At 41.0% G+C, this 13,611-nt stretch overlaps 1 protein-coding gene across 2 annotated transcripts in view; it reads left to right on the top strand.

The window, feature by feature from the left end:
* Positions 1-13,611, top strand: part of LOC310704781 (uncharacterized protein) — a 240,754-nt gene that overhangs the window by 12,579 nt on the left and 214,564 nt on the right. Inside the window, exon 3 of one of the 2 annotated variants that reach the window (XR_014524983.1) lies at positions 12,440-12,544. Coding sequence is in view for 1 of the 2 variants with exons in the window: in XM_083498764.1 (XP_083354890.1) it covers positions 12,518-12,544 (27 nt within the window). In the remaining variant the exon portion in view is untranslated. Of the gene's footprint in view, positions 1-12,439; positions 12,545-13,611 lie in introns of those variants that run through there. The other variant, XM_083498764.1, reaches the window with a different exon arrangement.

Genomic DNA, 13,611 nt, shown 5'->3' with positions numbered 1-13,611 from the left:
TAAAGCTTTCTTGGAGTTCTTGGTGCCTCTTGTGTGAAGCTTAACACTCTTCTGCCTTAGTGCTGTCAAATTCCCAGTTTTGAGGATTTTCTCCAACTCTATGTAGGCTTCTAAATGTCATGGACTGTGACTCAAAGCAAGAAAATGCACAGGTCTAGTGTAGTGGTGTGCGCTTTGTTTGCAAATTATACTCGCACATCACAGAGCAGTTCTAAATGTTCCTTGCAAAGAACCCTGAGATTCAATGGATATGCAGTCTGTATAAATAATAGCTGAGCTGTACAAATAAACTCTTTCATGCAAACACTTGTTGTGTGTATAGACAGCTTATGCCTATGTTCAGTGAAATGGGTGAACAAGCCTAAGGTTATCCCGTCTCCAGACTCCTCTCTGCTGTAGTCCAACTGTAGTAAGGCGGAGGGGCAATTACAATGATGAGCAGTTATTTTACTTATTTATTTAAATGTTTCTTAACTGCCTTTTCTGGAGTAATATACAAATAGGGTTGCCCGGTCAGGGGCCAAACCTGAGACATAGGGTCAGACCCTGGTGATGCCATGGAAGTAGGACCCAGTGACGTCATGGGAGGAGCCCCTGGTGACTTCACAGATGATGTCATTAGGCATGACACATTAAGCATTAACCACAGTCATGGACAGCATGTCATTCAAATGAAAAACTGGTCTAACAAATAAGCAAATACGTCACTGACTGAAAATATATAAATGTTATCTAAAGCAGGTGTTCCCATGTTCCACTAAACTGAGAGGACCATTTCTTCCCACCTGCTTAGGGAACCTTCTCAAGAAAAATTTAATCGGGCTGACTTGTATCTAGCCAGAAGGGTTTAAAGGCCACCAGGCCAGGCACCTCTTGAGAAGACTGTTGTAGGAAGAGAGGAGCCTAGCATGGTGATTTTAGATGGAGATACTCGTAGTCAGGATGTCAAGGCACAGACTGATGTCCATGAAGTGATTTCTTATGCCCATTCCAAATTGGACTATGTTATTTTCCTGTGCCTTTGAGGCTGCCCCCACACCACCACAACGAAATGATCCACCTAGTCTCCACTCCAGGTAAATAATAAATACTTCCTGCAGTCCAGGTCCTCCAGTCTCCACTCCTCACCTCCTCGAACACTTTTGAAAAGAACAAAGGCTATCCAGGAGTTGCTGCGAGTGCTGGAGGCAGCCCCCTGTGCTGCTCTTCATGTGCTCTGCTTGCTTCTGCAGCCCAGCACCACACACCAGATGTGCATGCAAACTCATAACCCTACCCTTCTCTTGAGCCCAACCCACAGAGCTGTAGAGGCAGAGGTTTATGAGAATAGAGGAGGAGGGGATAAAGGGGGGCGGGCTACCTAGAGAATCTAGGTATAATTTGATGTCAGCTCCTGCTGGACTAATGTTGCAAGCTATATGCACAGTCTCCTTAATAAATCAATAAAATTAAAGGCACATTTGCCCACCTGGAGATTCAAATCCTCCACCTGCCACCTGGAGAGAACCAGGCAAACCTGGAGAATTCAGGTCAACCCTGGAGGTCTGGCAACTTTATATACAAGTCTGTGAATAAGCTACGAATCGTGGGCTCCCAATAGGCATCTGACTAGCTACTGTGAGAACAGGATACTGGACTAAATGGGCCACTGGCCTGATCCAGAGGGATCTCCTTACGTTCTTGGCCTTAAACATCAACAAGCTTTTGAACATAGCTCAGGAACTCTAAACTAGGAAAGTTGCTTCCCACAAATTCGAACTTTTGATTTAACAGCGTTTTGCATGTTACTGTGGACACTGTAGATATATTGTGGGTAGAGAACTGATTACGCAATGCATTGTTTTGTTATGATTCTCTTTTAAAATTATTTACTGAAAGTAAGCTTAGAAGCATTTCCATGTTCAAAGAACACAAAAAGGAAGCCGTCAAAAAATCTGCTTTAGTGGTTCACCCTGTAAGCAGAACATAATTCATCCTCTAAAAACCCATGATCTAATTATTTAGTAAAATAATACCCAAGTGAAACCATTGTTCATTTTCTACACATGGTCAGTATGGCAAACAAGTTGGTTTAATTTGCTTTATAATTATAAGTCTGTTATAGGAGGGCACAGCAGGGAATGGAGGCTGAAAAGAACTCTTACATTTGTGGTTTTATTAAGCCTGGTTTTCTCCAGGGAACTCTTAGCCTGTCGGATTAAAATTGCAGAGACCTTTTACTGTAGCAGTTCTGACAGTTATCCCCTTAGTAAAGTTTGCTGTTGTGATAATTACATTTTACCATCCACTCTGGTTTACTAAATGAATAGCTTCTCTATTACTTTTAACCTTGACCAGTTTTGCGTGTGCTAATTATTTGTGGCAATAATGAAAGTTTCACAAATACATTTGGGCTGAGGTTTCTCCTCTCTTTTCCTTCCCCTTTAATCATTTATTTGGGTGAATGAGTTTCAAATGTAGCTTTTGTAATTTTTCCATATATATATATATATATATATATATATATATATATATATATACACACACACACACACACACACACACACACACACATACATATATATAAAATACATTTTTTGAAGACTTAGCTACAGCCATGTATTTAGGCACTGGGTGTTTTTTAAGGCACTTAAAAGAAGTAATAGCTCCTGACTTTAAAATCTGGTAATGAACAGTCTAAGATGTCAAGATCCTTAATGTCCATGCACTAACCTGTGGCAAGTTATTTATGGGAGATGATCAGTTTGTACATGATGTTCCCTTGGGTTTTCTAGTTGGTCCTAATGAAATTATACATGACTGCTAACATACAATAGATTGATTGCATTTGACACATTAAACTATTCAACAGAGGCCTTGAGAATTACAAATTCATCAGGCTTCTGAGAAGCAACTGGAACAAGAAGTAGCCATCAACTCATTATTTTTACATGTATTAACAAACCTGGAACAAGCCCAGGAAAAGTAGATTTTGTACAAAAAGGTGATTGTGATCTCATGGGAAACTTAAGCTTCGCTTTGTTGCCATTAAGAGAACCAGGAGCAGAGCAGGACAGGGTATAATTAGGGTGACTAGATGTGGTTTACCCCAAAAGAAGAAATGCATTGCGGCGGGCAGGAGGAGGGAAGCAGAGCACAAACATATTAATTTGCATTCTAATTTATATGTATAAATGTATATTTTGTAATAAAATAGAAATATAACACGCCATAGTGGAGAAGAGTGTGACCAGATGGCCTGTTTGCCTGCTCAGTTGGCTATGCATATGCTAACTCTGGCCTGCTGTGACAAGTTTGCCAGGCACATTGGGGATAAAACCACTTCCCCCCTATGCCACCATTACCACAGAGCCAAGGTGATATGCCCAACTAAAATATTGTCTAATCTTGTGGGATCAGTTGCTGGCACCTGAGATTACATTTTTTTGGCATTGATCTTGGTGTATCTGCTACTGATATGGTATTACTCTGCCTTTGTGCAGGGATAAGCATATTTGTTTCAGAGTAAATTCATAAAACTCAGCGGGACTTATTTCTAAGAAAACATCTCAAGCCTTATATCATGCCCTCCAAGTGTCTCAATTTTCCAAGCGTAATCCCGAATTATGAAAGCCATCCTGGCTGTGCAGAGCATCATAATATAAAACAGCAGTCCTTGTTAGAGTTGATTATACAACAACAAGGGCTGATTTGGGTAGGGGTATAGACTCATCTAAAATTAACTATAAGGACCCAAGTATCTTTAGAAGGGAAAAATACTAGTGGTTATTGGGTTGTTTCTTTTCCACCTTTCATCTTTGCAAATGCATGGTGCTTATAGGGTCTTGCTGCAACACACTGAGTTGGGTCTCTCATGGTTAATATGGCAACAGGCAGAGAGAGACAGAGACAGAAAACGTAATGTGAAAGTGTTTTAATCTGCCCCTAATGGAGTTCATGGTGATTTTCTTTCTATTTGCTCTAGTTGTTTTTCCCCTCCCTAATCACCTCCAGGCGGCTAAAATTGAGTCTACTAATTGTTTCTACTTTTTAAAAGTTTAGATTCACAGCTTGACATTGAAGTTCATACTCTTAGAGTTTAGATTCACTTTTTCAATTTAGGGAACATGGCCTAATTCAGGAATGTGTGCTGCAAAGTGATTGTATGTGTTTACCAAATGCAAGTTAAGGCTAATGTTTAAGCATAGCGTATCAGCTAACATGGAGCTAACGTGTTAAGCCACAGAGATTCATCAGAAGTACTTGTGAAAGGGAGAAACCATCGGTTTTAGAGCATACCATAACACGCACGTAGTTTTTAGAGGAGGAAAATCCGTAGGCATGCCACCCGTAGGCATGCCCTCCATAACACGCACAGACATTTCCCCTTACTTTCTAGGAGGAAAAAAGTGAGTGTTATGGTGCAAAAAATACGGTATATACTTGTCACTCCCGTTAGCTGTGTGAGGTCCATACATCTTTCTCAATGTGGCACTTGTGCTCATGAGATCTTGTATATTTCCAGTATTCAAAGCACAATATAGTCAAGAGATTGTCTGGCGAGAGTTCTAGAAAAAGCAACAAGACAATTATTGAGCTTTTCCTCAGTCTCCATTTCAGCTGTTAACAGTGCTTTCCTAACCCCATCTAGTGAGCAGTGAGGAATGGTGGTTGAACAACCACAGCATCTGAAGCTCTGTAATTTTTTAAATAATAATAATAATAATAATAATTAAATAGCTTCACTGTCTCCAGGCTGGCACAGCTGTGGAACCTGAAGGTTTGGGCCAAAGTGTGGGACTTTGGATCCAACAGACATGGCTAGAATCTATATACAGGAACAAATGTCCAGTAGATCCAGATCCATTGATGCAGTTTCCTCACCCCAAATGTCTCAGTTTGGGGGTTTCTGCAGGCTACCACTGTGGGAAAACAACTGGCTGCAGCAAGGGTTCTCTGCAGTGCTGGATCATCCCTGCCCCCGAAAACAGCCACCCACCCACACCCAAAGGGTTACCTCCAACATATCCTCATCCCCTTCAGAAACATAAATCAGGAGGTTAAGACTGCATTGCAATTCTGTTGCCTTATACACCCCTGCACCCGCTCCCTCTTTTCTTTTTGATATTTGCAGGAGAAAAATTCATCCCACCGCCTGCCACACAAATTATCATAGAATTGTTAGCCACGGCAAGAAGGAAAATGATTGTGTTAAAAACTGTCTGTATTTTCTGCATTGTTTTAAGCAGGTATTGTCCGTGGAACAGAGCTATTTAAGTGCCTGTCTTTTTATTTGTCTGACAGTGTTGTTAAGACGACGCAGCTTATTCCAATATGTTTCCTTTTGTTTGTTCATTTGCTTTTTAAAAAACAAAACAAAACAAAAATCACTCTAAACAATCTTAAAATGGTTTTGCTGAAAACCTGAGCAACCCCACCTCCCTGAATTTTTCTTAAACATGATCTGTGGCTCCAGGATTCTTTGGTTAATCTAAACATGGGTGGAATAAAGGAAGGTACAATCACTTTTAAACCTCCACAGCAGGTAGGCAGTTTAGCAGAATGAATGCAGAAACACGTCATAGCAATTTTGCAGGCTGTTCCTTCTGCTGTTGAAGTCTAGACCAAAGACAGTAGGAAGCTAAATTCTTATAGCTGGAATGCAGTAGGAAAGCTGTCCTGTGAAATATTTGTATTCGTCTAACACTCTTCAGCGAAAGATTTCTAAGAGATTTATTTGGCTGTTGGTTTATTTGTTTTGGCTGTATTCACCTCTTTTCTATCTTATTTTGTAAGACAGAGCATTTTTGTTGTTGCCAGGTATCTGATGAACTCATACTCAAACTCATCTATGACATGACAGGAAACTCACTGCAGTTCTCAGATCTGTCAGGGTACTCTGTGCCCCCAAACAAAACACAGTGTGAGAGAGTTTTGATTCCAAACTTCTCTGGTTTTGGATTTTTGAAACTTCAAAGCAGCTGCACAGGGCTGCAAACTACATTACAGATCAACCACACAGCAAACCGAACACTCACCTTCATGAGGTATTCTTATGTCATCCTTCCAATTACAATCTCCACCTTATGTCTGCCCATAACTAGCTTACCAGAAGATGTTTGATACTCCTTCTCCTCTCATGCAAACTAAAACCACTTATTTTCATGAAAAAGACCATGGCTGCAGCAATGGTGGAGAAAACCCTGCTCCAAAGCTTTCTTGACCATGTTACACATTGTTTTAGAGTTTACGTTTTGACCACATGCAAATTGCGATTTTCAAGGCTTCTAAGATATGTACTTGGAGAAACTCTCCACGCAAGTCTTCCAACTTGAGACCCAGTTTATGGGGGGAGATGAGAACAGTGATTGGATGGAATGACTAGGCTATTCCCCAAACCTCCCTTGTATGTTTACTTCACACTTGATGTGAATTCCTGAAGAGGGCTATTGCCACCTTTGGGAACAACCCATAAGAGATTGTGAAATAGCATAGTTTATCTGTTTATTGCTTGCTGTGGTCTAGTGATTCAGCTGCTATTTGTTGTTTTAAATTATTTTCCTGTTTTGTTTTCTTCTTTTAATGCTTCTGGTATATAGATGTTCTTAATATATTCTTTTCTGACCTAGTTTCACCAGGTGTAATATATTCTGTGATCTGATGTTTTATAGCTATCTTTTTATTAGCTGTCTTTGTTAGCTTGTTGATAGAAAGCTGGCATCAAAATGCATGTTATTAGCAGCACCAGTAGTAGTGGTAGTACTGAAACTTGTCATGGTTAATCGTCTACACACACACACACACACACACACACATGACTCCTGATGCTGATTTGAGGCTAAAGTATTTAAATTAACTATGAATAAAAGTAAGAGGTACTGGATAAATACAATATTGGATTGCACAATATATACTCCTTTTTTGAGAGACATAGCCAATACCAGATTGTTACAGGTTTAGATGGAAGGAAGGAAGTCTGTGCCAGCAAAATACACCTGTTTCACAACTATCTAGAAGAAATGACTGAGTAACCAAATGCTGTCTTTTCTCAGAGCCATATTACATAACATTATTCACTAACATATCTGAGAAATCCTATTTGTGAAATAATGATACGCTTACTAGTAATGAATAGTTTGTGCAGGCGGCCTCTGCGTGCAAGTTAAGTAGTTTTCTGCATAGCAGTTCAGACTTTCATTTTTAGCTCTTGTGAAGGACATTTCCAAATGTGTTTAGTGAGTTGTTGAACACAAATGGCTTCTCCTGTAGAGACAGTCACCAGAGGAAGTGATTTAAAATGGTCTTCATTTCGTCCAGGATTGGGAAACCTCCAGCTCATGGGCCAAATTATCCCCACCAGGCTGGCCAATTTGCCCTGTGTGATTATTTTTGGCAAGCCACTCCTATATGTCACTCACCTAAAATCATGACAGCAGGTGTAGGACAGGTAAGGCCAGAGCTGCTAAGAAATAAGTCACAACTGCTAAGGGACAATCAAGAGTGCAAGAGTACCTTTCCAATTGCCCCTTAGCAATAGGACTTGGTTTATGAAGTTTAAATTTGGTGCCAAATGCAAGTCAACTGGTTTGAGCAGGATCGGATCCACGCAGGAACTCTGATTGGAAGCTCTCAATTCTTGCTGAAAGCAGCAGGACTTGCCTTTGGTGCTGAATTTAAACAGGGCTGAATGCAAACCCCACTTCCAAGGAACAATCAGGATCAACAGCTGAGAGTAGGTTCCTGATATTTCTATGTTTTAATTCAGCTCCAAATGGGGCTGAACTGGGGTTCAAATCTGATCAGGTGATTTGCCAATCAAGTAGACCCACCCATCTATCAAAAGTGGCCTCCATAGAGGGTAGCTGTTTTTCTATCTGGCCTGCCAGGCATAAAATGCTTCCCTAGCTCTGCTCTATTCCTAGGAGAAATGGATTATTTTTAAGGATAACATGAGATTTCATCTGAGTCTAGCTGAGATTTGAACCTCAGGAATTTAGAAGAGCCAGCTCCCAACTGGACACTACATTTCAACCCTACTTTGCTTTCCATTAATCAGGAGTCATCCATTTAAAATATTTTACTGCTCTTATGTTGAAAATGAGGATAACATTAAGAATTTTTCAAACGCTTTGAATTTTACCTATATATTCTATGAGAATTCTTTTTTATTGAAATAAGCTGTGCATTTCTTGATTTAATTACTAAAACTTACTTTCAGTTTGTACTCATTTTCTAAGGAGATCTTAAAAAGCAGCTCCTTCAAGAAGCCAGGCTTAAGGGAGTAGGAAAACCCTACTATCTAAAAATGCATTCTGCTGTGCTTCACCTGCTGTTTAAATTTCATAGAACACTGTACTCTGATATTAACCTTGAGCCTCAAACTGCAGTTGGTCTTCCTAAGGGTAGACACTTTCCTATTATGTCCTGAATCCATCTCACACAGTTCCTCAAAATGGGCTTCTGCTGTAGACTATTCATGTAGAAATTTATCCAGAAAAATACAAGAAGGTGGTTTCATCTCCTCTTCCATAGCTGATTCCTTATCAGGAATATAACCTCTAGGTTGGCTTACTCTAAGGCATTTTATGTGGGGCTGCCCTTGAAAATGGTCAACTAATACAAACTCCAGCTGCCAGGATTCTGGCTGGTTTACCTGTATAAAGCCATTTTACATTGCTTCTAAAGAAATTGCAGTGGCTTCCTGTTCACAACTGAACCAGTTCAAGATGCTTGCCTTTAAAGCCCTAAGCTGTAGGCGTGTCTTCTCCTATACCAGCCCATGGGCGTAACCAGGATTTTTTTTTGGGGGGGCAAGCTTTTGTTAGGGGACAGAACCTCATGGTTGTATTGATTTTTATTGAATTAGGGGGGCAACTGCCCCCCGCTCCCCTGGCTATGCTCATGTACCAACCTGCCCTTAAATCAAGGTTGTCAGTAGATGGTGTTCTCTGTGTCTCACTTTTAAGAGAAATACCATATTTTTCGCCTCATAGGGCGCACCGGCCCATAGGGCGCACCTAGTTTTTTGGGGGGGAAATAAAGAAATTATTTTCCCCCTCAGGTGGGGGCTGGGGCGGGGGAAGCCTGAGCTTCCCCTGACCCCAGCCCCCAGAACAGGCTGCTATCTGCAAGCCATGGGAGAGCTGCGCGAAGTGTGCACTGACCCCTCTCGCTCTCCAGGCTTCAGCGAAAGGCTGCATTCACCCCATAGGATGCACACACATTTCCCCTTCATTTTTGGAGGGGAAAAAGTGCGTCCTATAGGGCGAAAAATACGGTATATTATGTATGTATATAAATGAGGCTCTGAATGAAAGCTAAAAATAACAACGATGAATGTAGATAATCATAAAAATAACTCAACTAATAGGCAATGAGAAAATAAATTTATCAAGAAAAAGGAGTTTATCTTTTATTGGAATAATAAAGTGTAAAATTTTGCAAATCCATCTTTTTTGTTGGGGGAAGCTTAATGTTATAAAATTATCAATGTTTCATTTGAATAGTAAAGTCATATTTTTCACTGATGTAATTATTTAAATATTAATATTCTACTTATCATTCTATTTTAGAAATATTGTTGTACTAAAATTCTTTTTCTTTATATTATCTGTATGTAATCTTTAGACACACACATGTTTGCAGGATCACCTCAAAGCACTGAGGATTAGTTCTGACCTCACATTTTGAATCCACCGGATAGCCTTTGCTCTATGAGAATCAATCAGGCAATTTACTCGATAAATCTACTGTAGCAGTATTAACTCATGAGCTAATATTTGAAGTTGCATGGATATCTTATTTTGACATAGTATTTTCACATTACATATACCCTATGGAAGCAAAATGTTACATCAGAGCTTGTTGTTAGTTTGATTTCACTGAGGTAAAAAGGTCTTTATATTATATAGGTTATACATTATACACACACACACACACACACACACACACACTTAGCACTAGCAACTTTCATTTCACTGACTATACAGTAAAAAATAATAATAATTTTTATACCAGTCAAGCCTCCAGCATATGTCAGCAGTGGATCAAATATTAAAAGCAAATTTTAATAAGTGAGAATCAAAGAAGGATTTAAAAAGCTCAGGGGATTTAGAGATGAGAGTTCAGTTCAGGGAATTCCACAGCTCAGGGGCATAACAGGTGAATGCTCTGTTGCCCATGGATGAGAGACCTGACAAGGGGGTTGATGAATTTGAGATTTATTATTAGAAAGTAAGAACTGAGGGCATCTATAAATGGAGACCAATTCTGATAGGTGTGAAAGGGAAGTTTCAGATAGGTAATGAAAAACTCAGAGCAAAATTTAAAAGTCAATGCGTTGACTGATAGGAAGCCAGTGTAAATCTGCCATGGCCAGAGTAATGTGATTGAATTTATTGCCATGAGTAAAGGCATGGGCTGCACCATGCTGAACAATGGGGTCATTTATGAATATTACTCTATAAAGTGCCTGCCGATCAGTGTAATCTGGAAGCAATAAAGATATGCATTAGGGGAGGGCAAGTAACATAAATAGTAGCAACGTTGCCTCCTTAACATCGGGGAAATCTGAAAACATGTCACCTGAAGTGACTGCTTTTGGGGGGAAAAGCTTTTAAGAAGTTAACAGTAAATGAATTTGGAAAGCAAAGCAGAATGCCGAGTTGAAAGTTTCCAAGCATTTGTCAGATCTACACAGCTGCCACCAGATGGGAGAACAGAGGGGAGAGCAAACGGGTGGGAAGCAGATGAAAAAGGGGAGGGAGGATTTGGGGATTTCAGTTCAGCATCGAGGGCTCTTGTGTATCCGTTACAGATGATGCCTTATAGCTGTTTGCTGGGTCAGGTCTCTCCCCACCTCCTTTGCCATGTCTTTTTTTTTTCCTTCCACAGTCTCTTTAAAAGTTTGACAGCTCATAGATGGCAAAAAAAGATCAATTCCCAGTATGTCAAGATCCTAAGCTAAGTATGTGCTTACAGGACAAAAACTGAGCACAGCTGGGAACTGATCTGCATTTTTCTATCTGTGTGTGAGGAAAATATTAATGCAGGCCAAGAGTGACTTGGTGCTCATCCTCACAATGATTTGTCTTAAACTTGTTATTGCGTAAACCACTTAGACATTTTTATTATACTGTTATGAGTTTGTGGGTGCCAGACCTTTTAACCCAGGGGTCAGCCAACTTTTTCAGCAGGGGGCTGGTCCACTGTCCCTCGGACCTTGTGGGGGGCCGGACTATATTTTTTTTGGGGGGGGGAATCAGTGAATTCCTATGCCCCACAGATGCATTTTAAATTAAAGGACACATTCTATGCATGTAAAAACACACTGATTCCTGGACCGTCCGTGGGCCAGATTTAGAAGGCGATTGGGCTGGATCCGGCCCCCAGGCCTTAGTTTACCTACCCATGTTTTAACCTTTAAATCAAGCAAGTGTTATAAGAAGCTAGCCTGGCTTATATTTTGATGAGGTAATCGCCTGGGGCAATGACCCATTAAGAGAACAAAATGAAAGGGGATGGACTATTGAGAGAACCAAGGAAAGAGGCCCTGTGCTGGGTTTGGTCCCTACTCTATCTCTCAAATAGTTAGCAAGAATAAGCAGGAGTTTGAGGAGAGAGTTTTGTTGTTGTGTGAGCTGAAAGCGGGTGCAAAAAGCTGCAGGCTGGAAGGGCAGAAAGAAAAGCCATGGCTGATTTCTGCTTGAATCCAAGGCAGTGGCTATGGGAGAAATGATACCCTCTTTGGGTGTTAAGGCTGTGAACCCCTCCATCATAGGCTCAGGTTGCATATATGTGTAAATAAACCATATATCCTAAAGACACCACAGTCTCATTTTCAAAAGGAACTCCGGGTAAGTGCCTGGGACCCTTGGAACCATATGGGTGGCGTGCAACAATATGAAATTGTACACACTTTTTATAAATACATACAAACAGGCCTAGGAATGTCTGTAAAATACAGCTGAAGTGGTTAATACATCTCTGAAAACACAAGAGGCCACTCTGAAATTAATTCTGAGATAGCACAGGAGATATGGCAAAGAATGTTTCACCATAATGTTGGAGGCGCTGTGGAGAAAAGGGATTTTTGCTTCATATGTGGTGGAGCTGCTGTTTTGTGTAAATGTTCTGGGAGGAGGTATTCTCAGAGTTAACTTGCATTCCCAATTAGCCATTCCACCTGGGCCCAGCTGATAGCAGTCTTTTCAACTGGGAGTAATCAAGGGTTCAAACAAAAGGATTTGGTTGCAGTATTATTGCCCATGGGTCACTTAGAATTAACTAGTCATTGGGAAAGTAACTTAGCTTCCATAAAACTTCATGATAAACAAATATGGTAGTGATGAAGGATATTTATTAATATCCATCACTGCGTAGCCTTTAAGAAACAACAGCCCAGCGCACAGAGAAGTTCAGAAGGTAACACGGATGTCTGTGCTGCGCTCTTACGAACCAGAAGAGGGAAACCAAAAGAGCTGGCACCAGGAACATGAAAGAAAACAATGACAGAAGTTCTGTGGCCTTGATGTGACCCATGGGCTGCCTGTTGAAAACCATAAAGGTAAGACGTTTCAATGAAGAAAACAAAATTTCATGTTACAATTCTGTATGAGTACAGATGGTAGCTTGCAGAATGCATTCTGAATTTTCCTTGACTCATTGAATGACTTTTATGACATGTGGCCTTTTTCCAATGACAAAATGTGACCCCAAGATGCAATTTGCCTGATTAGGGACACCAAAACCTTGCATCAATGGAAAGTGACTGATCATATATTCTATAATGTTAGGCATTCCTCTGGAATTTTATCTGGTTTCCTGCATGCTTTGTTGTTTCTTTTATTCCCTGGACACATAGTATTTTGTTGCATCACTTGACTTCCTCTTGTCAAGAACCAGAATATTGTTTGCTGAATAATCCCTCTGCTAGTATGTTGACTTCCTTGTCTCTAACTTAATGATACTACTTGATGAGTGGATGATTTGCCCAGTGGTGTTCATTGTTCATGCAAGTGTGAGAACTACACTCATGTAGGCCTTGTGATCTGAGTCACTAAGGAGTCTGTGAAGAATTGTGCTTTAAGACCATATACCGTATTTTTCGCCCTATAGGACGCACTTTCCCCCCTCCAAAAATGAAGGGGAAATGTGTGTGCGTCCTATGGGGCGAATGCAGGCTTTTGCTGAAGCTTGGAGAGTGAGAAGGGTCAGTGTGCAATGACCCCTCTCACTCTCCAGGCTTCAGGAAGCTATCAGCAAGCCTGGGGAGCCCGCAGGAGTTCCCGCAGGGCTCCCTAGGCTGCGGATAGCAGCCTGCTGCCCGGAGCGCGGGGCGCGCTGAAGCAGAGTGCCCCACACTTCGGGCAGACATCGGGCAGCCCCACAAGCTCGGGGGACAGCAGGGAGGCAGGGCACCGCCATCCCGCTGTTCCCCGACCTGGTTTGGATTCCCTGACCTGGTTTTGGGGAGGAAATAAAGGGGGAAATTTTTTCTTTATTTCCCCCCCAAAAAATTAGGTGCATCCTATGGGCCGGTGCGTACTATGGGGTGAAAAATACGGTATTTTCTACCTCCAATCAGCTGTTTGGGCTGTTTTCCTTTTTGCTTACAAGGGTTGAGATATGGAA

Source organism: Podarcis liolepis (genome assembly GCF_965112155.1).
Source record: "Podarcis liolepis genome assembly, chromosome: 4".
NCBI lineage: Eukaryota > Metazoa > Chordata > Lepidosauria > Squamata > Lacertidae > Podarcis > Podarcis liolepis.
Note: the sequence above shows the minus strand (reverse complement) of the source record. Positions and strands in the feature narration are given on the sequence as shown.